Here is a 27,941-nt window from a genome sequence, read left to right on the forward strand (position 1 = left end):
CTACTGATGTTTCAACAACCTTTTCTGCTCCAGTCTCATCTTGAGCTCTGTAACCAGCGCTTTGTTCATAGTGTCCTGTCTGGTTATCACTGGCTTCTTCCTAGGTTTGGGTGCTATTGTCGCTGAGATGCTGGGTACTGCCCAAGGCCTCTCCCCTGGGATGTAGGGGGGTGGTGGTGGAGGAGGCATATATGGGGCAGAAGGCGGCGGAGGTGGGGGCCATTGTCTCACAACATTGCCGACATTGTTGTTATAGTTAACATTCTCCACGATGACCTCAGGCTCCGGCTCCTGCTCTTCCTCTTCTACTTTGAATTTCTCTCCGGGAGTTTCAGGTTTCTTGAAAGGGTTTTTGAAGTTCCAGCCCTGTTTCTGTGGCCTCCTCCTTATGCGACGGTTTGGCAGAATCCGGTTGGATTTTTTGTTGCGCATGAATGTTGCAGTGGAGATGAAGATCGTGACTAAGACCATGAGACTAATAAGACCACCAAGCATGCCTAGGATTCGCAAAGGCTTGTTTCTACTCTGCATCAAAAATCCCAATGGGCCCCCATTGAGTTGGGTCTGTAAAAGAGCACAGGGAGAGTTCACATCCATGGGACTGAAGTCATAATCTGGCACACAAATGTTAACTTCTAAATAGTGTCCCGACTATGTGCTCTGCTACTGCATGTATTCATCGTTTGGCCAAAAAATGTCATGTGAGGTGTAAAATACAAAACTCCTAATGTACTGCCATAATATAATAATATACATAATATATAATATATAATATGTTTCTGGTTCCTGGTGGATGTCTTACAAATTAAACACGCTAAAATGATGATCATACTTAATTAACATAATTAATTATTCTACTATTTTATTTTGTCAAGACAAGATCAGAAAGGTTGACCAGGAAACTCGCTGAGACCATCCAGCATCTGAGAATAAATATATGAATTCATGTGAAAATGAAAAACCAGAACCATTTTTTACTAGTACTAAATCGAAACATGAAACATGGGAACATGTTGAGAGGACAGTTTATATTGTGCTCTTGTACTCTTTTACAGACACAGCTTTGTTATACCACAAAATCCTTTTAACACGAATTGCCACAAATTCTTGGTATCACAGATGAAAAACAACAGTTCTGCTGTGCTGATGATCTCAAGGCAAGCTTCATTTATGGCAGAGCCCTCCTCATAATCTTTCTGATCTTGCCCTGAGATTGTATTCGGGACTTTTTCACAGATTTCCAGTATATAAGAGTTGAAATGAAGATTGTGAGTGAAATGGCGAAGGTGACAACGGTCAAACAAATCCCAAACACAGCCCCTCGACGTTTCCTTAGGCCCAAGAAGTATGAGAAAAATCTGGATTTGACCTGAAAACATGACAATTGCATTTGTGTAAGACGCAAAAAATTTTAATTGCCACCTAAGCAAACAACTGATATGGGTTATTCTGCAGAAAAGATGCACCTCTACCTAAATTGATGAGAGGTTTCAACACTGGATGTAAACTAATAGTAAGGAATGATTAAACAAATAAGAACATTTGCTATTTACATTTCATTTGAACTTAAAACGGGGGCTTCAATCCCAATCAAAATGTGTAAATCATCATATGAATAATATGAATAATTAATTGACATCTACTTATCTACTTTGTTGCAACTTACAGCTTCAGTGATGTCGATCTTGATGACTGCAGTGGTGCTAAAGGACGGCTGGCCTCGGTCCCGGGCCTGCACCACCAGTGACCAGGTGCAGTCTCTCTGCTTGGTGATGTTCTTAATGATGGCCATTGACTTGATGTAGGACTTGAGCATGATCTCCCCCGTCTCAGCATTTATGTCAAAGATGTTGTTGTCTGGCTCAGCTTTCATGATGGCATACTCAATAACATTGTTTGGTACTTCTGCATCATCGTCCATAGCCTGTGTTGATGTAGATGCATTCAAATAAAAATGTTACGTCACTGGTGTTATTCTTGAATATCACTTCATCTAACATAGTAAATCACTAAATACCTCGATTTTCACTGGTGCTCCAATCACCATAGTTGTCTCGAGGAAGTTGTCATTAAATGCAGGTGGGTGGTCATTCAGGTCCAGCACTGTCACAAAGATCTCAGCTAGACTGTACTTCCCCTCTGCGTCCTCTGCCTTCACATAGAAGTTATACTTGGACTTCACCTCTGCATCCAGGCTCGCCCAGGGCTGGGTGTAGATGATCCCAGATGCAGACTGGATCAGGAACCTGTAAATTGTAACATGATTTATGAAATTTAACTCACATGCATGCAATACAGTCATATTTTCTTACACAGCGTTGAATATTTTCCTGATTATGATTGTTGTATTTTAAGCTTTATGTGTACTGTGCATTTTCTACAGGTGATGTGACCACATTTGTGTAGGGATGTGATTTTCTCATTCAATTCAGGGGTTTGGGGCTTTAAATTTATAATTACCTAGGCTAAGTAATATTAGTACAAAAATAGTTACAGCACCCATGCCCTCCAGGAACCATACATAACACATAGACATGAGAATGTTGATCATCTCATCTAACTATCAAAAAGAAAACAAAACTGTGCATCTCCCAAAATGTTGAACTATTCCTTTATCACTTTACTGTCCCATTCCAATTAACTTCAGTCATAAAAGATTGAACTGTAAACATATGGAGCAAGAGGAAACATTGTTTCACTGACTGACTTTGTTTGGTTACCCGACAGTGACTTTGTCACAGTGTAAGGTAGTCAGAAGCAAAGAGCGGTCTATTTTCTCCTCCAATCTCATTAGAGGATTAACAAAGACAGAGGACGAGCAGGCAAAGATCAACACTGTGTGGTCCTGTTTACGCTGAGGCATTCTACAAGATATCATAAAAACAAGTGGTTGTGCGGAGAAATGTTTGCTTCATAACAAATCTCAAGTTCAGAGTGGCATTTTGGAGTAATCAGAGGTGACATACTTTCAAAATGGTTTTGACCAAACAAGTTAAGATGAAAGTGCTCTAAATCTCTCTCCTCTGCTTATTTTAGAAATCCTTCTCCTAGACACCACGTGACATCACACATCTCCTCTAATTCATCACTACTGCGCTCAAAATCTGTACTGAGAGGTCCAAAAATAGTTTCTACCTACATTTCGTCGTACAAAGCAGTGTGTCTTGATCTGTCTGTTTACTTTGGCGCTTCTCATTATAGGTTCATGTTTGCTTTACTGTCTTTTGGTCAGACAGAAATGCAGACAGAAATGTGAAAAACAAACAAACCATTTTTCAGTATTAATTGCGACAGTGTTTAGATGTGTTAGAGATTAAGTTTTGTACAAAATGCAGGTGATCTTTAGTATTCTGTTTGCAGTGATGTGAAAGGAAAGAACGTTTGTGAGTAAACTGTGTTAGACAAAACAGTCAATCTTTTTTCTAAGAGGTTAGACTTCTACTGGAAATTTAATAAAAATCGAGCTCAGAGAAAATACCAGCAAATCCTCTGAGGGACTATAGTACTTTGGTCCAATAAACAGAACCAAGTTTTTATATGAAAAAACAAGTCTGCTGTCATATTTCTGTACAGCTTTCTGGCAGATGTGTTTTTAATGTGGGTGCTTTTCACTTACAGTAGTCCAGCACTCTACAATTAAAAATGCTACATACAGGCTAAGATTTGATTCATTTAATTAAACTATTTCCTTGAGATAAGTGTACCATTGATGTTTTTTTTAACAACGCTGTTTTACTCCAGGGTATTAAATGTGAGTACTGTTGTATAGGCATTTGTGATTTTCTTTTAAAATATTTTATTCTGTTGGAACATCATGTACTAACAAGTACTTTGACAACATGCTTTGGTTTTCACCTCCTGTAAAAAGAGTAATTTCTTTCTCTCAACCTGTCAAAACAAACCTAACATTCTTATACTCACATGTCAGCCCCTGATCCGTAGATAGAGTACTTCACCTCACCCCAAGGGCCTGAGTCTGGATCTGTTGCCTGGAGACAAATAGAAAAAAAATCAGTGTAATGGCTTAGATTGCAGCACTTCAACAATCCAACATAACATTCACAGTCATAGTCATCTTTATTTCATCTTTGGGAGTTTTTAAGAAACAATTTGTGATTTAGTGAGCAAAGGCATATGCCCCCATTTGCTGTCATTGCTCTGGGGTCAAGTCAGGCCTCTCTCTGCATCTTACCTTTGATAAACATAAAAATATTCATGTTAGATTTATTTGTAATGTTTTTTTTATAAAGTGAATGAGGAAAAGGCACCATGGACTCTCTCCCAAACTGAACAAATCTGTGCTGGATTGGGACATCATGTTACAGAGGTCAGCTATAAAAAGACTGATTTTTGATGTCATAGGAACATCATCATCATGATAGGCGTCAGCTAATCTGTCTGTCTGTCGCTGCAGGGATGCCTGTTCGCTGTCTCCGTGTGTCCAAGGTCACTTGTTGGCTGTTCTTTCATCTGATTGAAATTGCCTGGGATCAAGAAAATGAGCCTCAGAGGTGATCACGCAAAGGCAGGATTTATTGGTGAGCATCCCTGTTGCTTTGAACCTCAGTAGGCCTGATATGAGCTGACAAGGGCGAAGGATGAGATAAGACAGTCCCAAAAAAAGACATGCTGTCTGTCTGTCTGTCTGTCTGTCTGTCTGTCTGTCTGTCTGTCTGTCTGTCTGTCTGTCTGTCTGTCTGTCTATCTATCTATCTATCCTTAAGTGTTCATTTATTTCACATATTTTTGTGCTGCAGCTGCATGTGCTACTAAGCTTTAGGGGGAAAAAATCTGGGAATTTGGTATTACACAACAAAATGAAAGTGATAGCCATCTGGCAGCTTACCTCGCCTTGCTTTTATCTACATGCTTACACATATTATCCCAACCGCACTGCACAGAAATTCTACATTTAGGGAATTAATGACCCTCTTGGGCATTTTGTTCAAATCAGCATTCCTCTTTAGCTCAGAGTGACGTACATTGGTAATGGCATGTATTTTTAGACAGGATGAAGACTCACTAACCGTGACTGACACCACATTGGAGCCACCAGGTGAGTTTTCTGGAATTCTGGCGATGTAGTAATCGGAGGAGAATTTGGGAGCGTTGTCATTGGTGTCCAGGAGATGAATGACAATGTCTGCTGTGGCACTGAATCTCTCAGGCGTATCAATCTCAACTGCAAGTAGCTAAAGACGTAAAAAACAAAACGTTTGTTGAGAAATGTGTGTTTCTATGATATGTAATCCCATTTGAATCTACTGTGGTGCACACATAACATCAGGGGTTAACCTTGTATGTGAGAAAATGATGTTTCTCATAGTCCATGGCAGCTGAGTCTTCCACTAAGATTGTTACTTGGGCTTCATTGAGTACAGTCTGAGGGACGACTCGCAGCATCCTTCCTGGTCCGATCAGTCGCAGAGTAAATTTAGCATTCGCGCCCTGCAAGAACACACATCATCATATTATTGAGAATGTCTCATTAGTGAAAATGATAGTTGTTATGTTATATATGCATGAACCTATTTATAGTAATCTGCATGTGATACAAGCAGACATACAATATAATCCATGTAGTGTATAGTCTATTCAATCAGCATAAAAGCGTTGTATCTTTTCATAATGTATGAGAAATCAATAGGATATCGGTAGCAGCTGCAATAATCTTGGTGACTATCACTGGACATAGAGAGCTTGCCCTGATGTTGTAACAGTATTATCTGAGCATACATTTGGTGAACATCAGCTATTCGGAAGAGGCCCATACAGGGAACTGGAAACAAACAGAGTCTTGCATAAGCTGACAAATGACATAGATAGGGCGTACCTTTTTTAATTTGTGTTGCATTTTTAAAAGGATTGTCTGTGATTAATAGCAAGCTTAAAGTCATTTCAGAGACAGAAAGGCACACTACCAGCCTGAACACAATGTTGTGGCATGATGAATGTTGATTAAATCAAGTCCTTTTTTGTTAGATAACAATGTGATTTTGTCAGAAAATGAGTGTTATTACATAATAAAAATCACTGTTCCTCTCTCAGAAACAGCTTACAAAGGCATTATTACTGTATCAGCGCTAAAAGATGATCTTTGCTCAGTAAAACATCACTGAAAATAGCAAGTCATTTTTCCTTCAGTCATTTTTATAATAAGCACAGTCATTGTATGAGAAAATATGGAAGACAGTAATGGTCCCCCCCACCTGATCTGAGTCATTGACAGTGATTCTCAGCCCCCGGAGAATCTCTCCCTCTGGCGGATGCTCATACATGGTCAACTCAAACATGTTCTGTGGGCCGTTCTCTCCGTAGAAAGTAGGTGGATTATTGTTCAGGTCTACCACACGAATCACAACCGTGGTCACCCCATAGTCCAAGAGTCTGCCTTCTGGGCTTACTTCTGAGGCCTGGACACAGAGTAAAGATTATGCAGCTCAGCACACATATGTTATATGATAGCTAACCATCAGATCAGTTGTACTTTGTGGATTTGTGTCCAGAATAAGTAAATTTGAAATCATATGCTTGGCTATCTGATAAAATAATTCTTGTTTTCTTTGCAGATTGTTTTATCCATTGTTTATTGCCTTTATGAATATACTAAAGTCAAAATGCAATTAACACTGTACATTTTTACACACAGACAGCTACAGGCAATAAAAGGTGTAAGTTTTTTCTTACAAAGTTATCTGAAAGTAGCTGACAAAGAAATGTAGGTTTTACCTGGTAACAGAGTGTGACTTGTGACAGTGATGCTGAAAAGAATATAAGTCTGGCCTTTTTTTAAATATAGTAAAACAGGATGGATGAATGAACTGTAACTTACCTTGACTTTAATATTAAAGATTTCTCTCCTCAGATAAATGGGGAGAGTCAGCAGGGTGATGCAACCTGTTGTTTTATTGATGCGAAAATCACCATTGTCACCTGGCGAGACAAGCAACAGACAGACCTGTGAGCGCTTCGCTGTGTTTCGAAATCATCTTCTCTAAGTGAAATGCTTACCATCCTCAAAGGAATAACGGATTGGATTTGGGTTTCCCACGTCACCATCTTTGGCTACCACAGTAAATATTTCAGATCCCTGGGGGAAGAGATCATCAGAAAGGCTCTGCTGTTAAATCAATACTAAAACAAGACTGATAAGTGTAGAACCTGAATATAACTTGGATACTTGAATGACCTGCTTTACAGCTGTAAAATATCTGCCAATAAACAACTTCATATGTCAGTCAGTGATAGGCAGTGATATTTCCATGATGTAACTCAGTATAGGGATGGGTATTGGTTGAGACTTTCCAAAACACCCAGTAACCCTGTGGCTCGTACACATCTAGTCATAACACATAAAACATACCACAAAAATGTATTCAGCACCTTTCGCTGAGTCTTCAAAGATACATTGAAATGTCAGCTCCCTAATTATTCCCTTTTGGATGAAAGGGAAAAAATGTAATCTCTCTCCTATGATGCACTACGGCAGTGATATTTCCTGACTGAGGAGATAATGTGGCTTTCACCTGCTGTGAGAAGGCAGCACAGACATTACTGTAAATGCCAGCAGCTAAAGCTGTGTGACGAGATAATGCTCCACTGGATTATAGCCTCTTTCGTTGGTTCTTAATTATACTGTGTGTATAGAAATAAATTGTTAGGTTACCATGTGACTTTCATTTAAGATGGCAGTGTAAATTTATTAGAATATGAAAGAAACATGACGTTATTTACAAAAGTGTTGCAAAATATTTAAAAACTTGTGCAATAAATAATTTATTCTACAAATGTTCATGTTTACAGTCAAAGCAGCTTGATGTTTTTATACTCACTGGCACTGAGACTTCATAAACATAGCCAAAATATGGAGTTCCAATAAATGATGGTGGAGTATCCTGTGCATCGATCACATTGATTGTTAGGGTAGAAGAGGATGACATAAACTGCTCCTTGCCATTAAAATGACCCCCACCATCCTGTAACAAAAGCAATGAACAGTTTAAAAAAACAAAAACAAACAACAAAAAAAACAGAAGAATTATAAATGCCTTTCCTCCAGGTATTTTTACACTTTGTAATGTTTAAAAAGCTTCATTTACATTGTTAAATTTTAATGTAATTGTAAATTGATTGTCTCCAAGAGTGAGCTATAACTTATAGATGTAGCTAAAAGGAAGCATCTCTTTCATATACAGAATTAATTTTGTTTTGGTCAAATATTTAAAGGTGCCCTGTGAAGTTTTCCTCATGTGCAGAATTATCATTTTACCCAAATATATGTTGTGTGCCATTGAGGCCTACCAAACATGTACCAAACACGTCTTTCCTCTTTAAAAAATTGCAAAGCCGATTTTGATGCAATGTTTACTTCAATCCTTATTGCTACTTTGCTACTTGTCTTACTTTTGACTGCTACCTCTTAGGGTTAAAACATTCACAGGGTACCATTTAAGGACCAGTGTGTAGGATTTAGTGGCATCTGCAGTGTTGTTACTGATTGCACCTTGGCTTACACTCTCTTTCCTAACGGAGAAGAGAAGCTGCAGTGGCTGTGAAATGTGTGAAAAATGTGAAAGGCCCCAACTATAGCCAGTGATTAGTTTAGTCTGTTCTGGACTCCTGTAGAAATATGGCGTCTGTAGATATAATAGGCTCATTTTAAGGTGACAAAACCATAATGCTGTTTATTTTCAGGTGATTATACAGTAATAAAAGTTATGCATATTATATTATATTTCTGCTATATTCTGTAAATAGAGTCATCTAAATCTGGACCAGAATGTTTTTGACATGTTTAATACCTTTGCAAAAACAGTGATAAAGTGTGTCTTTGTTTTCTCATAGTCCAACGTTTCTCCAGATTTGATACGTAGGACACCACTGTGTCTATCGATGGCAAATAAAGTGGTCTGAGAATTCTGTAACAAAGAACAGGACAAAAGCAGGATTTTAAAAGCACACACAGAGACACATTTTAGGTCGCATGAATAAAAGCCTGGCGCTGAAACCCCTAAACCCCATTTACAACTGCTCACGTGCAATATCATAACAAGTGGTCAGATGGCTGCATAAAAACACTCAGTAACCACTTGAATTAGGCCACATTTTGTATAAAGTCTATCTCTTTGTCCATCTGGATGTAAAGAGCCCATATGCTCAAGGACAGGGCAGGCAGGTGAAAGCTGCTGTATCCAGATGTGCACTGCCTCATCACTGTCACTCCAGGCCAGCTGTTGTTCAGTCCTAATAGTCCAAAGTGCAAACATCCCCTGCCACCCCCAGCTAAAGCAGCCCTCTAAGCCTCCAGTACCTGACACAAATGTAATTGTGATTTAATCCCCGTTCTCATAACTACACAAGCATATTCAGGCACATGCACAAATTCAGACATGAGCAACATCTAACTGATGGTAACCTTGTTATCAGTACCGATATACATTATTTCCATCACATGCAGATGGACGTTAGAACTGTCCAGTTCCAGCTATATTGTGAGCATTTAAAAAATGTCTTATTAATGTATTCATTTATTGCAGAAGACGAAGTGGGTGGGATGTGAGTGGGCAGTATTTTCCTACCTGGAGGTAGTAGTTGACGGAGCCACCTGAGCCTGTATCTTTGTCTACTGCCTCGACTTTGTAAATGCTGCTGCCAGACGCAGTTGTCTGAAATGTGCAACACAGAAAACAATACCCGTCACAACATATAGTGCTTAACAAGAAATTATGTAACACATATTAACTTTCATATTTGCCTTAACTTACTTCCAGTACATCAATGATTGCCGGCATGTTATAGAATTCAGGTTTTTCATCGTTTGTATCCATGACAAATATTGTGACTCTTTCCACAACCTACAACACAACCACATGAAACATGCTCAGGTTTATTTGGGTTTGATTCATCATGATGGATTAAGCATTACTGAACTGGATGTTGTTGATACCTTGCTTTGTCCGTCCGTGATGCTGACAAGAACGTCAATAGAATCTTGTTTCTAAGCAGAGATAGAAAACAAGTTAATATCAAGACTTCAAATGATTAAAATAATATCATATCGAATTTATCTATCATATATAATTTTCCTACCCATATGTCCTCTGAAGCACATGTTATGTTTACCTCTCTGTCCAACGGTTCCACCAATGTGATGTTTCCAGATACAGGGTCGACCCTGAAATACTCTCTGGACCCTGGGTCAAAGGAAAGGCCATACCTCACCTCCTGGCCTTCAGGATCTGTGCCATTGAGACGATAGATCTGTGTACCTAAATGAAGACATCATGAATTTAGTCAAATTAACCTTAGCTGTCGGCTGGTTATTTGCTGGTTATTTTAGACAGATAAATTCAAAATGTAATAATAAAAGAATGCTTGATAAAACTGGTTCCAAACACAAATAAACCTGTCTCTAACAATCAATCGAGGACGGTAGTTAACCCATTTGGGCAAAACAAGGCTGACACACAGGATGCAGCAGCATAACAAGCAGGGAAGGTGTAGAGGGACAGCTGCACCACATCTACAGCCAGCAAACTGTCCCTCACATCAACAGGTGGCACCAACAGATGAGCATGTTAGTGTGAGTATGTACATGCCAAACAACATCTGTCCATCTATCAAAGACTATTTAACATCCTGGACTCTCTAACATTGGCAACTAAATCATGCAATTTTGTTGATTGGTCGCTCCACCAGCCTATTAACTGTCCAGACTAAATGTCCTGTATGTCAGAAGTTGATCTCACCGATAGCCGTGTCCTCAGAGAGGCTAAACAGTGCCATGTTCCCATTGTGGCTGTAGGGTCCATTGTCGAAGAAATAGGGGGCAAAGTCTGCTTGTGCTGAGGACAGAGACATAAAACCATCAGTGAATGTGTGAAAGTCTTATGTCAGTCTCCTTAAAATGTGACAGTATAACATTTAAAACAAGAAGTACCACATTCATTCTCTTACAAAGTTGAATTCATGAGTTATAACACACCTTTAATCTCTTTAGTACACTCAGGAGTTTTGCTGCAACAGTCTTACTTGGTCTAGTATGAGCAGTGGTGGTTAGTGATTACTAATGTAAACAAACTTAAGCTAGATATTGCTGTTTTTGTCCATGACATTACTGAGCGAGTGTGATGACTTTATAGCTCTTTTCTTTTGCTGCTGCTGCGCTGTGTTTTAGTATTCAGTGCGATTATACCTCCTGCTTTCTTGCTCACACTGACTGGGATTACAAGGGAGTTACGTCAACATAACTCACTAAGATTTCTTTTCTATACATAGACCTCGGGTTACTGGCGGCAGAAATAATGCTGTTTTTATTTGTAATATTGCATTCATATACTGTAATATTGCTATTCTTACAGCTATATTAATGTCAAATTACCTTTAAAACCCAATTCATAAAACAAGATGAATACCAAATATAAACTGGAAATCCACTGAACATAATTCAATTATAAACTGAGAAAGAATTCAACCCAGATACTCTCAAATGTATGTGAACGGCATTTATAATCTGATCACAGCAACATGTCTTCTGTAAGCAGAGAATTAAGAACACTTACCAAAGCAGGCATGTACATAAACGAAAACCAGTGTCAAGTGTGATATCTTTACATTCTTCATCCTAAAGAATGAACTCATGAAAGCGCACCATGAAGACGGCTCCGTCGAGACTCCTGTACATGAGATACAGCTCTTAAGGTCTTTGTGGGCAACTGGAAGAAAAGGCTAAAGGCAGGTGCTCACATGCTAATCCAATGACACCTCTTAAGAGTTCCTGCTGGGCCTCTTCAGTCCAACTGGGCTACTTCAGCCACCAATCCACAGGAGATGGATCTGTCTGCAAAAAGGATATACCACAGTTTTGCAGATGATGGACAGGTATACAGTACACCTTTTGTTCTGTTTTTGATGTTGATCAACAGCTTTCATTTATCTTCAGTTTTTTTAATGCCTAAATACCTAAATACATAGATGTATACTGTATATGAAGAAAATCACTTTACAGTAATGTTTCGATGTTATTCTACAGTCTCATATAAACATTGTATTTGCAATAAATAGCATCTTTACACTGAAATTCTTACTATCGGGATGTAAACTTTTATAAATGTGTAAAATAATGATTTATCGACTGTTTTGAATAATCTATGCAATTCTAATATTTTGCTTGTTTTGACGTCACAATTATATTATTGTTTTAACAGCCACACAGTCTATACTAAAATGTGAGTAATGTGTACTACTATTATTATTGTAATAAACATAACTTCTGTGATCTGCCTTATAACTGTTTGACATGAAGTTCTGTAGCCATCTCTGTAGTGGACAAAGTCCAAGGATTAAAGCAATACAGATATTGTATACAATGCCATCTGCTATGCACTCTGCAACCATCTGTTGCATTAGGAAAAAGAAAAAAAAACTCCAGTATTTACTCAATTAGCAGGATAATCATAAAACAGAGGAAGATTTGGATGATGGCAGTGGATGATCTGATGATATTATAGCTCCTGTTGGATGTGTAGACTGATGCCATAAACTGAGAAATCTAAATAAATGATAATGACGAACAAGACATTTTATACTATATCAGAAGGTATGTGTGGTGACGAAATAAATCCATTACACTGTTAACCTTTTACTTTTTATTTTTATTTTTAATGCTCTGTGTATTTTTTAGGAAGGTGATTACTGTTTGCAACTTTTCTATCACAGCTGTGACTTGTACCTGCTGAGAGTTGGGTAGCAAACTATGTACAAGGAGTTCTTGATAATCGTGATATTCTTCAAGGCTAAAAATAAGGGTCAGATTCCCATTATGGGAAGATTCACATGTCACGGTGAAACACATCTGAACTTTAGCAGAAACAAATGTATGTGCTTGTATCACTCTTTGTCAGAGTCGGAACATCTTTCAGCTGAAATACTTCATATATATTATGTTATAGTTATATGCTCAATATTGTCTTCTGTAATGGAGTAACTTTGGGTATTTGTCTGTCTCTCTCAGTAAAGATTTTCACCACAGTTTTATTGTACATGCAAGTATTGTTCTTCCAAGATCTTTTTTTTTTCATGTTCACTACAGTATGTCAACTGTGTGTAGAGTCTCTAATTAAACCTTTACTGAATAACTTAATGTCTTTCTGGAACATTTGGCATGACATTTTGGGCACTGAAGCTGGCTAATCTTCTTGTTTAATAATCTTATTTGCCACCCGGAGGTAAACTCTTGTAAACAAATGTTATATAATACTAACCCAGTGGTCCTCCAAACACCAACTCATCGATTGCGTCACTTTTATGAGTTATTATTATTTATTTATTTTGGATTTTTTAAATGTTTTTCAATAACCCAGACAAAAAGTGGGTGTAAAAATGACGTAGTGTTATTCATTCTTTTCTTCTATACTTATTAGATACAAAATGATTTTTTACAAAGCATTTGTATGGTGCCTTTGCAGACTATTAAACCCATGTTGCATGCAGAAGGATTTACACACATGAATAAACCTTATATACACAATTCTCATTCTGAAATTAAATCTACTTTATAATCTGACTCCTATTGGTATAATGTACAGCATTTAGCATGAGCTCATTGGCTGCAGTAAGTTTGCTTTCAGAAAAGTCTAAGTTGCCACAAACACAAAAGGAAAAACATTCATTTTTAGGTGTATGATTAGTGTATCATTCAAGAGCAGCGACCTCTGGCAGAAGACATATTCTCTGCATGCACAATCAGACCTGTCAGCTTGGAAACCAAATGTGCCCAGACGGTGAAAACATTCAAAGGCAACTTTCACATGATGACCACGCCATAATTCACAGCAGAAAAGATCACCTGTCAAGTTAGTTCTATATGCTGGTGGTCAATGCTGTGGCTTCAGCTTTAATTCTCGTGGTCCTGGCAGATGGCGGGTCTAAAGATTAACCCACTGTGCTCTAATCTCTCCTCATCTTGTAATGCACAGAGCCTGTCTGTGGTCACACAGGCTCCATCAGACATAAATGTAAAGCACAATTAGCGCACGTATTCTTGGCTGCAAGCAGCCATAGAGTGGACATGGTGGATATGTTCTATTCAATATTGCGTGAGTTCACAAACAGATGATCTGTCATCATCTGTCATAGCGAACCTGACCTTTGTTTAAAATGTTTAAACCTTCAGACGTTTTATCTGCACATGCATTCTATAATGAAAACATGTCACTGAAGCTTATACATGCGAGTGCCTTTGCAATGATCACTGTACAAAAAAATCATACAGATAAAAGCTCACTGCTCATCTGTAGTCATCTTCTTAGTTTCTAATCTCGTGCCTTCAATCACAGCGGCACATGCTGACCTCTTTGTTCCTGCTGGGGACAGAGCCATTACGCTGCAGACCAGGAAATTTCAGAGAAATGCTTATCACTTCAGCTTGCAGCAGCATGTGCTTCATTTCATTTGGATTACTGTCATCAATATACAATCCGTAACGTGCATCTAAATAGGCTCAGTGTTTCCTGAAATGTCCCTATCAGCCACTGACATGACTGTACAATGTCTCAAATCATACCGTGCCTTGACCAGATGGGCCACTTCAGTCATGGTCCTACTTTAAAAGGATATAACCCATAAAGGATTTAGCATCCACATGAAAACAGACAAAATTCAAGAAATCAAAGAGCAGCAGAGGATGACACATAGAGATGCTAACATGTTTTCTGCTATGCTTGAGACAAACAGAAATAAAATGGTCATACAACACAGCAATGAAGTTCTTCTACGATATCAACCAGCTCAACCTCTCAGGTCAGATGTGTGCTGATTGTCCCTAGAGTCAAATCTAAACGTGAACCTGCTTCCAACTATGCTGTAACACGTATAGGACCTCTCAGACTTGCTTTAACATGGACAACTTAATTCAAAACATTTTTGTCTGCCATTGCTTTTAATCACACATTGTAAATTAGATACTGTATGCATTCTGTATTCTGTTCCCTTTTTAGTTTTTTTTATTATCCATTTTCTTTTCTTCTTTTTTTTTTTTTATCTCCGTGTCTTACAAAACACATATGTACCCTATTTGGTCAATAATTAAATTTTATAATAGCTGAAGCATTTACTATTTCTACTATGTCTACTTTATCTTCAAATGCCATGTAATTACCATATATGAAAGTATATTAGTATGAGAAAGTGTACCTTAGCAACATTTGGGTTTGCTGTGTAAGATTTCATTATGTGGCTGAAGTTTTTGAGCATGTTTTTGGCCATTCATCAAGAAGTGATGTTAACAGAGAGAGCTGCAAGTAGAATTAGTTTGGCTCTAGTTCTGTACATGTCTCTGAAACGTGAGGGTCTATTAAAAATGTCAAATAAACATGTAGACAACCAAATAACGAAGACATCAAGAACATTTTGGATTACAAGAATCACAGGTTTACCAAAAATATCTTTCACAGAAGTGTATCAGCCATTCATCTATCTACATTTTCTGACAAGTAGCTCTTTAGCAGTTTGCAGGACAGTACAATATTGGAAAAATGATCAGTTCAAATATGTTTGTCAAAATAAATCATAAATCATTGGGTCTTTCCCCCTGCTTTTTGTAAATACATAATGAAAGAAATTTAAATGCATACTTGGAAAAATTAGATTAACCTGGTCAAAAATAAAATGGGAAACGTTAAATCATTTGTAATCGACAGCTTGTGTCACTACAGGATCATTCTGTCTGTTCGAGCACCTGTTGTCAAGATACCCAATTCAGCTTTACCATTTTGGATTATTATTAATAATCTCTAGTGTGGTTTGCCAAGGGCAGAGGTTTGCTTTTAGTCCAGGTCCACTCAAAAACTAGGTCACTCCTCTAATCTCTCCATGTATACTGTAGGTTAACAGCCTTTTCATTTCATAAACCTCAGAGAGTGCTAGCAGAATGAACACAGAGAGTCATGAATCATACAAAACCCCAAAATATATGACACATTGCTTCTGAAGGAATAATCATTGGCTGAAATAACCACAGCACACTGTTGTGTTGGTGAGATAATTTATAAACACGTTAGTCTTATATTGGGTTGTCATTGGAAACTCTGCAACAGTAAAAAAGCATAACATAGAGGAGGCATAAATACAATAAAACTAAATAAAAGTAATGTTATAATGTATGTATGAGAACAAATCTAACTATTTATTTTGTTCTTCAAACTGAAACAAACTTCACTTTGAATTGTCCATAATAGCTTTTACATTAAAATGTGTATTGCAATTTGTAAAAATAAGGTACATCAAACATTTGGTAAAGTAAGCCAATGCTCTTGGGCAGACAGTCACTCTCTGATGTGCTGCTCCACACTTAGATCCTTTAACACTGCTGCCTCCAAGTGGTGAAAAACTGGTGGTGGACAATAAATGTAAATGCATTTACATGAGTGTATAATGTTTTCTATAATATTTATAAATGTATTGATTTATCTAGAATTGAGGATGAGGTGTGCCTGTGACATGTCAAAAGTCTTCAGTATGAAAAAAACAAGCATTTAAAAACTACTGTGTTTACATGATAAAATGGACAGAATTGGACCAAATTAGAGAACTTTAAGAGTATTTAACATCATCATGTGAGGAAGAAACATAGTGCACATTAACTGGTGTGAATTAGGTCATAGCAGTTCTTCAAATTCTAATATGGGAAGTAATAGAGTGATGATAGAAAGGACTGCTGCCTGTTTCGCAGTAGATGTTGTTAACCACCTTTAACGCTAACCCCACAAAAAAATAAATAATAATAATTAAAATACCTCCCTAATGCAGCCATATACAGCCCTGAATCACTGGATCTACACGTTACACTCCATGAGATCTTACAGGACTGGATCTATAGTCCTGCAAGGTCTCATTTTTCATGGATGACAATGTGTTAAATCTCACAATACACTGTGACACCCAAAGCAAGGACTATAATGTATTTCTGTTTTGTTTTTTGTTATTTTGCTGTGCCTGCGGATAGTCACAGCTTATTACAGTGTTTATAATGATAAAATGATTATAATCAGGACAAATTTCCTAGTAATGAATATGATAAGTCAAAAATTATATTATAACAGAGTAAAAACTAAAAGTGAAGGATGTTGAGACTGATAAGAGCATATACTGTATTTTGGAAAAGACTTTGTCCTTGTTTGTAGTCTTATTAAAATGTATTTATTTGACATCGGTGTGTGTGTGTGTTTATTCATGTTAACAACAAAACTAGCCTCTGTAAAACGACTTTTTATGAACATGGATTGAAAATGGTTTTGCTCTAAAGATGTTTTCGGATATCTGAAACACATTATGTGACTGACTGTGCTTCCATTTCCCTGCGTGGGATAAATAAACGTTATCTTATCTTATCTTATCTTATTAACAGTAATTCCTAAATGGACAGGGTGGCTGACAGGGTGTTTAGGTTACAACATGCAATTAAATGCATGCAAAAGAGATGCAGGGTAATAGGCTACGTAGCATCGACTCTATATTCTGGAGGCACTTCCTCAAACAAGAGGGGTCTTTATACAAAATTGCAGGGTATTTGGGGACCACGTGACCTCGCCTGCACAGGATGTCCCACGCAGGGAGGTACGTACTTAGTAGTCAGCTCGCTCGTGCAGTGCGGTCCAGCCAGCACATGGGCAAAGTTGGAGAAAAAGTTTTGCAGAGGTGATGTTTTAGCAGAAAGATCATTTTCAGGCGTATTGGTGCTTCTGTTTTGCGCCTGTCGGGGACTTCTATAAATATCGGTGTCACTGGTTTTTATTTTATTTTTTAATCAATATTTAATCAAGTCAAATCAGATTATTCTCGCTTGTCGTCCGCCTCGCTCTCCTTCATGTTTCTGCACGACGTCCGACCCCCCGCGCTGCCTTTCATTCATCTGGAGGAGGAGAGGAGCCCGCGTCCGAGCGTACAATGAAGCAGTGTGTCCTTGTCCGAGACAATGCAGCAAGATGCTACGAATCGACTGCACTGTTTCTCAAGAGATCAAGGACGATTTTCTCACGATTGCAGAGAGAGACCAGCTTTAAAGGTTTGTAACACCCGCTACCTGAACGTCTCTACATCTTTTTCTTGCAGGGAATGACTCAAAGCTAAAAAAACAACAAAAAAAACGCACGCACACGTCGTGTAGATCCGCCGGCAGAGCTTGTAAACATCCTGCTGCCATGCGCATGAAAGATGAATCATGATAAAGTCGAGCGCTACTGTCAAGCGATACGCGAGTGATGTATATGTTTCCTCGTATGATGCAGGTATGAATGATGATTGCGCAAAATACGCAGGCTGTGTATGGCATGTAATCAATACGTCTTTTGATCATGTGATTTGCCCATATAACCATTTTTTCCAAATTTAATTTTGAGCATTTGAAAGCATCACGCCTTCATCTCAGGGCGTCAGAGATTTAATGGTATGTAGAAGTATTCATTAGTGTGTATTCATTCTGCTTCAGTGGTGGGCATGTTTGAATTGAATGCCCCCTCCCCCTCCCTAAATCAATGCTATAGTATTAAGTAGGCACCACACACACACACAGAGATGGAGGGGGGTCGTTTTCTTTATTTCCAACTGCCACATAGTATGTCCAAACTAAAATCAATCAATCACATGGAAATGATGAACAACACCTACACAAATTATCATTTTTTCCCAATATTTGCCTATGAGAGTTAATTGTTTACACTCCTGGATGAACAGCAAAGCATTAAGGGGGAATTTAGCTTTCAGCGTCTCCATGAGATGCTGCTTCCAGGCTTTGAAGGCAGCCATTAATGTAATTTGTAGTGAGATGATAAACAGAGTGATGTGTGTTTCTGCTTGAGCAGATAGTCAGATTTGCCAAACGCTCCAGTGACTCTTGAATATGTAAAAGTGCTCAGCTCAAGTGCCTCAGCCCTGACAGTTTGACGGCTATGGCGTATTAAGCTCAGATAATTGGGTGATATTTACTTACAGAGCACACAATCACTCCACAACGGCTTGGAAACTGTGTCTTCTTTCCCTTAATGATATGCTTTGTAGAAATTATTCACTCTCTTGACAGATCCAAACGGTGTGTGTGTGTGTGTGGGGGGGGGGGGGGGAGTGTGTCTACATTTCTTTTTCATTTCACAGATAGTATATTCAGAATTAATAAATCTGTTGTACTGAACAATTTAAAATGAAATTCAGTGTCAAAAAGTTTCAAGAGGTGCAACGTGGGCTGGTATGGCTTCCTAACTGATTACCAGAACAGTCTTTACACATGGCACGCTAATGAAATGCAATCAAGCTCTGACTTGCCCTGTACGCTATGTTAATAAACAATGAATATCATCACCAAAGGTCATTTGACTGTCAACATGTAGAGACTTGAGGCCTTGAATTTACCTGTAAGATGGCACAACTCAGCAACAGAGCCACTTCTTTTAGAACGTGGCTTCATGTTAAGAGGCGGTGAGGGGGGTTTGAGTACTGGCTGTGTCCTCTGACTCAGAGCCATGTGGAAATGTTCCACTGTGTTTGCTGGCACTGTTTACATAAACTCCCTCTTTCTCATCTGTCTTCCTCTTCATCCCCGACCCCTGCCCTTCTGAAAAGCAACGCTGTCTCTCTCAGCGGTTCTGAAAAAAAGAGGCAAACAAGTTCACAAAACTTGTGTGTTTTCTACAAACTGCTGAACATTCATGAGGTTTCAGATAAGTAAGCGACTGTGACTGAATGTTGTGCTAATATCAGGTTCGTCTCACAGAGACTGTCTAAGGTGTTAGACAGTTTCATTTTCTCCTTGTTGTGTTTCTCTCCCATTACAATACATCCTCTGATGACCCATTATGTTCTCAAGCCTTGAGGAATAGCATGAGTACGAGTAACACATATCTTTGCATACTTTGGTTTTTACTATCTTTAATGAAATACCTTTCTCATTTCAGAATGAAGCTTTAGCCTCTGTATGACAAGCTATGACCAACACACAGACTAGACTCTAGACGTCCAATTACAAAGCCAGGACTCAAGAATGAAGACCAAATATGCAATTGTCTTCATCTGTATTGTGGCCCTGGTCATCATTGAGAAGGAAAGCAACATCCTATCAAGGTAAGAGAATAGAGAACAATCCAAACAAACAAAAACTTAAATCCTTTGGATGGATTTTCACTTAAATCCTTTGGATGGATTCCCTTTCTGGGGAAGTTGTGACTCACACCACAGTTTGATTTGTACAGACTTGAGCCATAACTTTACCTTTTGTATTATCCAACTTCAATTATTCATCCAAGTTTTTATCTAGGCTTTCCAATGAAAATACCCTAAGGGAGACGTTTCCTTGGTATTTCTCAGTAAAAGTTGGATGAATTTCAGGAGTAGTACTCTGTCTCAATATCTATATTGCACAAGCAAACGTAAGAAAGAAAGTTAATGCTAGAGACTGTCTTGTAACTTTAACTTTAAATAATTTAATAAATGTACTTATCTTAAAGACTGTTTTCCAGTGCCAAGAAAGTGAATAAGCAATTTCCCATAATAAACAACTATTCTTTTGAAGGCATTTAGACCAAGACTGTAGTATCTCTGTATAAAAGAGTCAGCTAAAAGACACTCAATCTCAGATGTCATTTAGCTTTAGCTTTAACAATCTTCATCAATTGTTAATATATACATTTTAATCAAGCCTCTGTATCTCATCAGGGTCTCTGATAAGCTCATCCAGAGGCAGACTCCACAACAGACCCAGCAGACTCCATTGGATTACAGCAACACGACACAAAATGGCTCCCTGACGATGCTCAAAATACTGCTCTCTAAACTTGCTGGTACAAAAAGGAATTACTCAAGTCTCTCTGAGGAGCAAGAGGACGAACTAGATGAACTGGGCATGCACAGTCACAGCGGTGGCCGTAAGCACATATTACTGTTGGCCACCACACGGACAGGTTCCTCGTTTGTGGGGGAATTTTTCAACCAGCATGGAGAGAACATGTTCTACCTGTTTGAGCCTTTGTGGCACGTCGAGCGCATGCTAACCATGGCCGCAGAGGCAAATAACGGGACGGTGTTGGCAGGGATCTACCGGGATGTACTCCAGGGGCTCTTCTTGTGTGATTTCTCTCCTCTTGAGAAGTTCATCTCTCCCCCACCTCAGGACCACATCACACCGGCTCTTTTCCGCAGAGAGTCCAGTTTATCACTCTGTGAAGAACCTGTCTGCACTCCTGTAATCAAAGATGTTTTTGAGAGGTAACTATCTCGATCCTAACTAAAAAAAAACTAAAGTTAAATGTGATACAGTTGCAAATCTATTTTCTTAACCACTATGAGCACCCGTCTGAAAGGTTTGTTTTAATAATGATGTCCTTAATAACCTTGTTATTGGCAGTTTTAAATATATCAACTGTGAAACTATGAACTGTAAAAAGTTTTTTCATCCAGTGTGATACACTTCTCTAAATACTTTGCAGATACCAGTGACCTTCAGCGCACATTACTGATGTGTAGCACATTCAAAGCATTTATGTCATTGCAATTGGGAATAAAACATTGCATCATAGTTGCTAAATTCATCTAACAATGACTCGGGTTTCAAGTAAGCTGTTACAAAGTGCTTTCATATGCAAGCTTATAATGTTTAGGAAATAAGACATCAGACTTGGACTGAAACTGTGATGGACATTTCTTACTGTTTTTTTTAACCAAATTTCCTCTTGCAATAGTTTAGTATTTGATCTTATTTTTTTTTAAATCAGGCATTCACTCATCTTTTGTATTGATGATTCAACCCTGAAAGCCCTCCTACCTTGTAACTCTTTAAATGTTATTTACACTAAAAAGTATACCACTTTTGTCTTAGGTATCACTGTAAGACTCGTCGCTGTGGACCGCTGAACTTGACCCTTGCATCCGAATCCTGCCTTTCCAAGCAACACCATGCAATTAAGACTGTCCGTGTGCGCCAGTTGGAAACATTGCAGCCTTTGGTGGAGGATCCTCGGTTGGATGTGAGAGTGATCCAGCTAGTCCGAGATCCACGAGCCATATTAGCATCCCGAATGGTAGCGTTCTCTTCGAAGTACCAGACGTGGAAGGCCTGGGCGCAGGACGGCCAGGTGCCTGAAGATGACGAGGAGGTGAAGAGGCTCAAAGGAAACTGTGATCAGATTAGGATGTCTGCAGAAGTGGGACTGAGCCGTCCTCGCTGGCTGAGGAACCGTTATATGTTGGTGCGTTATGAGGATATTGCCCGCTATCCCATGCAGAAGGCCGAGGAGATGTACAGGTTCACAGGGATACCATTTAGTCCCCAAGCTAGAGAGTGGATTCTGAGGAACACCCAGACCACTCAAGGAGCTAGTGGGATTTACTCTACTCAGAAGAACTCATCAGAGCAGGCAGAGAAATGGAGATTTAGCATTCCCTTTACACTGGCTCAGGTAGTGCAGAGAGTGTGTGGACCCACCATGAAGCTGTTTGGGTACCGATTTGTGGATGACGAAAAGACACTGATCAACAAGTCCATCAGTTTGCTTGAGGAGAAACCATTTAATTAATTGAGGGATCAAAAATGTATCTGTGAATCTGCAAAAAACTGCACGTGATGGATTGTAGCCAGGAGAAGCCATTATTGCACAAAACAAGTAAGCAAAGGTGCCATAAAAGACACCAAACGTTTAGATACAATAATATTCATACTCACCAATGATGTGCCTCATTGTAACAATGAAGAGCCACTTGATAAAGAGAAGTATTTATTTGCATACTGTGTTCACTGAGAAGCCTGGTTTTCAAGCTTTTTAACACGCTCTGTATTTCATTTCAAATGAAATAGGATGTCACGCCTGACTTGTAAGATATTATTATGTAAGATTTTATCGATAGTTGGTTGTGTGTAGATTTTCAGGGATAAACGACAGTGAAAGTGACATGTGTTTTGTTTGTGTGTGTCTGAAAGAAAGTATGTTTTTGTTGCTGTGTGCTCATCTCTGCCTAGTACATCCTGTTTTGTTGTAGATCTGCGTCTGAATCACTTTAGATTAGACCTGATGTTCTGTAATAGGGCCTTACATATCTGACTCAGGTTAATTGAATGTGAGATTACATTCTGTGGTGTCTAAATGAGGAATATTTATAAAGTATGCTGTGCAAAACAGTGGGATCTATATTATATTTAGCAAAATAGGATACAATACAACTACAATATGCCAAAAAAAACTGGGGAAATTAAGATAGATAGTATATGCAGCATAATAAACTGTATATTCTCTACACCATAGAATAAATATATCTAACTTCTGTATGTGTCTTCACCATACATGTGTTGCCAATAGCCATAATTGTAGTAATGCATTTTCCAGAGCTGCCTCCTCACCTTTAAATAAACTGGCAGTTTGGGTGTCATTTTACAGAGGCCGCGTCTCAGCTAATAACCTGCTACGCTTCTCGACAAGCAGCTCTGAATCTTAAGGTATTAAGTCAGAACTGCTCCGCTGATTTCAGACAAGTGAGCTCATGGACACGCAAACAAATATTCTCATGCAAGGCGTTGTTTTAATCACTTCCCAACTCAAAGAAATGAAATCACCAGAAATATGAAGAGCTGCCAAATTCAAGATTTTTACCCTCTAGTTGTGAGATTTACGTAGATGTACGTATGTGACTGTCACTTTAAGTGGAACCCAGGTGCTGTTGCATTAACTGTCACTCTTTATGGTATATAAAGGTATCCACTGTGACTCCAGGTCAATGGCAGCATTGTGCTCGGCTTGGCTCAGGCACTGCTGAAACTGCCTTGGAAAGGGATATGCGTTAGAGGTACATATAGTAGTGGGCTTATACTAACTTAGTGTTTCAAACATAAATATGAATACATTGCAGCTGACAGGCCACGAGTTTCCGAGACCCACTACTGAAGTATTTGAAGAATACTGTGAAGTATCTGATTGTGTGGGTGTAGTCAGCTTATGTCGCTATCTAGAGTAGCTATAATCATTTGGGAGCAATATATAACAGTTTTTGGTCAAACATAGTCTCAGTTCCTGAAGGAAGTCCAGGTTTAGTCATAACTTTTCATCAGTTAATTAATTGCAAGTCTTATAGGTCTAAATGCTTTTAAACAATTGAAATGTTGTGCCATTTAAACATTTTGCTTCCAAAGCTGGGTTAATAGCTAATATTTTTGCATGGCTGAGACAAAATCCTTTCAGTGCATAGGCCTAATAATTAAATACTCAAGTGGCGTTGCAATGCAAATCTTGATATTACCACCAAAACCTGAGACAAGTCTCAAGTCTTCAGCGAGTCTGAAGGGATTAAATTGTGACTTGAGTAGTCAGAAGAAGTCAGAGAAGTGAACAGAAAGTCTCCGCTGTACATCCATACTCAGCATGTTCATTTTGCTCAAATGAACACAGGGCCTCTGTGTCATTTATAGGGTTCAGCTCTCAAAATATGTCACATTCAGGTCAGACAATTCTGCTGAGAGTACTGTAGTATATTTAGCTACATTTGCCTGAAACGAAATGAGCAGATAGTTGGTGGAGAACTTGATTATGCTGCAGGAGAGGTTTTGAAACTCGGTTGTGGTGTAAAAAAAAAAAAAGCTGAGTACAGCTGCTGTTCCGTGTGAAGAAACACAATTCAGTGTTTCTAGGATAACTTTTAAGAGTTTGTTCAATGCCTTGCTGTCAGTGTAAACTATTAAAACTTTATTTTTACTGTCACATTCTGGTTATTCTTGCAGAGGAAACCTACAGCAAATTATGCTTCAGCAACTAGAAATGTGTCACACAGATGTAAATGTTGAGAGTTTGCTCAATTTTTTGCTAATTCCTCAAGGTTTTCCAGCAGCATGAAAATCCCATCAGCTGTCCAAAAGAGGAAGAAGTGCTTTTGGCACAAACACAGGCTGTTTCTGGTATTCTCATTATGTTGGGACATAAATATGTGTGTCTCTGTGTGTCTGTGTGACCTTGTGTTTTATCTCCATGGTTACCTATTATGATTAGGATTTGAATATTAATATATTTAAATATGAGTGTAAATGCCTTTTATAGACCTGCTGTGTAAAGATCATCAAGAATCTTCTTTGTGTTGCTTGATCTCTCTTTGTTTTTCAACCAAATTACAGATAAACCGGATGCAAAAACAAACTTTACTTTCTTATCATTTTAAGCTTTGGTTGAGGACACCATGGATAACATGAGGATTAATGCAGGATTGTTTACTCATTGGAATTCACTCAGTCCACATCCACATGCAGGCTGTTGCCAAGGATCCCCAAAAGGCTGAGTGGGAATAACTAGAGGAAAAAGGCAGAAACAGGGAGCCCATTCACGTCTGCATTCTTTCTCTCTGTTTCACGCCTCAGCTGAGAGAAAGCACTTTAGAGTTCACAGCTGTTGGACAAGATGATTCTACCCTTGATCGTTTGCCTGATGCTGAATATTCCCACAGCAACATAGCAGATGTTACCATGCCGGCAAAAGAGGATAAGCCACTGAAGAGCTAGTCCAGTCTCAAGTTTCTCTGAGGTGTTCCTTTAAACCACTAGCAGTGCTGTAGAGCAGTGAGTTTGATAAGTGGGTCCCTGAGGGTTTCGTGCAGTGTTTCACCAGCACATGCACAAGGATGCACGTACACACTATGAACAAAGAGGTCATGCACACTGATGACTCTCACTGAGTACAAAATGAGAGTGAAAGAGACACAGTGGAATCATACCCACAACCATTTCCTGTATACCAAGAGACAGTGGTGGTAATGCATCACAAGAAGTAACGATACAGTGAAATATAAAAGGAAGTCAGCAAGCTTATAAAAATAGTACATATTTCAAACTAGTTTTAAAAAGGCTTTGTGAATGTTTTGAACTGGCAAGTGTTTGGACAAGAACATGTTTGTTTGACCCCGAGGATGCAAATATTTTGGTGTCAAAACATTGACCGTAAATGAAAATAAGTTTTTTTACAATGAACCGACACCCCTGACCTATGGTGTCCTGACTTTAAAATGCACTTTCAGTTGTTGGAAAGTTGCTAAATGATGGTGACTGATTTACTCAGTAAGACCTCATTGCAAAGATGCTATTCATCAAAGAACTGGTGGCAGGAACTGGGCTTACCCCCGCACGTCTGGTTCACGTAATAGATTCCACCAAAGCATTGAGCTCTCAAAATAGTATGCTGCATCGAGGTCAGAAAAAACAACCGAAACTTGAGCAGACCTATTATGACCAAGAGAATGAATCTGGGACTAACTTTTATTTGTTGGCGAGAGCTTCAGGAAATAAAAGGATGAGAGATGCTGAGCTGGGCTTCTTCTGTGTTGTTGCATTTAACTGATGTTTGTTGTTGCCTCCCTTCTTTCTGATCACAAGTAATGTAATCATAACAGCTGTCTGTCTGTTAATATTTATAGCAGTGTGATTGTACTTTGAAATGCAGTCACACATACGGATGTTATGACTTAAGATATCCTGTCTAGAAAATCCCTATTTGAGGAATAATTTCCTGTTAGTCAAAACCTTTGGATAATATGCAACTATGTTAATGTAAGACAGCTGCAGTTTAGCGGTACACCGCCATGAATTTATTGCAGTTTTACTTTCTTTTTGGCCTTTTCTGACCCCAAAATTCTCATGAATCTTGTAATTAGTTTTTCTTGTTTGTTTTTTTTCCCATTGCTTATCATCTTTGCAAACATACCAAACATTTTGTGGCTCTGAAAACATGAAATAGTTGATAAACTGTACACATACGCAAGATAAATCAGCACAAAGTAACCCGCCTGTTCTCCTGCGACCATTTACATAGATGACTAGCTCACTTTAGTCATGACGTGGCCAGAAAGTTTAAGGTACAATTTGGCACCGCTTGCTCCAAGGGTGACACTGGTTTAGACTGGCATGCCATTAAACTACAGTACCAACAGATGCACAGTGTCCTTGTATGCACACACAGATTGAATGACTCCGCTTGTGCTGTGTATGGGGATGGAAGGGAGAGAGCGAAGGAAACAGGAAACCCAGCCCCGCTCCCGCCCTTATCGACCTTTTCTGGCTCTCATCCATGTTCCTCCTCTCTTAAGCATCTCCCCCCTGCTCAGTCTCTTTACACTCAGTGGTTTGGATAGGTAATGACTGTTTTAGGAAAGAAAGGGTTTCTTGATTGGTGTGTACCTGAGTCAACATAACAAATACACAAATGCATTTGTGTATTTTTTTGGTGTCTCTGCTTTGTGACGGTGTTCTTTCTGGATCATGACATCTACTTTCTATCTTAAGCTATCCACTGTCACACAACACTATGCTCCTCCAGTCCAGCTCTCCACCCCTCAAGCAAACATATACACGCAAACACACACACACACCTACACACACACCCACCCACATTCTGGACCCCTACCTTTCTTTAAGCACACTCCATCTCCTCTTACTGGCTGCCCCTCGCTGGAAGGTAAATAAATCCTGTGGTTGGGGTGGAACACTGAGTGCCCTCATATGCCTCTGGAGTTGCTCTGCCTGAAAGAGGCCTTGTGTTTGCCTCTGTAAGGTGGCTCCACTCAGCCATACACTGGCCATGCACAGATAGGCTGCTCTGTGGAACACCCAAAAAAAGGACTGACTGATTAAAAAATTTTTTTTTGACACTAATACCGTCTTCTTCTATATTGAAACATACTGCTGTTGTAGTAGCTCCCTCCAGTCACAATTACAGGATGAATTATGTTATATTACACGCTCATATATGACTATATAGTGCCAAAATGTAGGCTGCATTCATTCCCCTTGTGTCCTGCAGAGGGCAGTAGACCCCACAGGATCATCAAGCTCACTTCTCTTGGTTGTATGTGTGTGTGTGTGTGCACACAGGTGTGCAGAAATGCATATATGTATGTTCTATATGCATGTGGGCATATGTGCATTTACATGTGTGTGG

The 27,941-nt window shown here is 38.9% G+C and overlaps 2 protein-coding genes across 4 annotated transcripts; one reads left to right on the forward strand and one right to left on the reverse strand.

Annotated features, from left to right (window-relative positions):
* On the reverse strand, positions 1-18,801 carry cdhr1a (cadherin-related family member 1a). Its single transcript, XM_010745835.3, has 17 exons — positions 18,714-18,801; positions 10,749-10,844; positions 10,123-10,268; positions 9,947-9,997; positions 9,765-9,854; positions 9,579-9,665; positions 8,802-8,918; positions 7,833-7,976; positions 7,012-7,090; positions 6,833-6,933; positions 6,210-6,413; positions 5,296-5,448; positions 5,028-5,192; positions 3,922-3,989; positions 2,018-2,246; positions 1,667-1,924; positions 1-564 (listed from the first exon to the last, which is right to left on the reverse strand). The coding sequence occupies exons 1-17, from the start codon at positions 18,799-18,801 to the stop codon at positions 1-3; spliced, it is 2,640 nt and encodes an 879-aa protein (XP_010744137.1).
* chst3a (carbohydrate (chondroitin 6) sulfotransferase 3a) lies at positions 17,617-26,310 on the forward strand. 3 transcript variants are annotated; one of them, XM_010745228.3, is made up of 4 exons: positions 17,617-18,061; positions 19,944-20,109; positions 20,701-21,249; positions 21,860-26,309. In XM_010745228.3, exons 2-4 carry the CDS (start codon positions 20,030-20,032, stop codon positions 22,554-22,556), a joined length of 1,326 nt encoding a protein of 441 aa, XP_010743530.1. In that variant the 5' UTR covers positions 17,617-18,061; positions 19,944-20,029; the 3' UTR covers positions 22,557-26,309. The 3 variants fall into 3 exon arrangements, with proteins under 3 accessions (XP_010743530.1, XP_019123490.1, XP_019123489.1); XM_019267945.2 differs by lacking the exon at positions 17,617-18,061 and adding an exon at positions 18,102-18,284 and having other exon boundaries at positions 21,860-26,310; XM_019267944.2 differs by lacking the exon at positions 17,617-18,061 and adding an exon at positions 19,588-19,713 and having other exon boundaries at positions 21,860-26,310.
* The last annotated feature ends 1,631 nt before the right edge of the window (positions 26,311-27,941 follow it).

The sequence above is a fragment of the Larimichthys crocea genome, chromosome III (assembly GCF_000972845.2).
Source record: "Larimichthys crocea isolate SSNF chromosome III, L_crocea_2.0, whole genome shotgun sequence".
Taxonomy (NCBI): Eukaryota; Metazoa; Chordata; class Actinopteri; family Sciaenidae; genus Larimichthys; species Larimichthys crocea.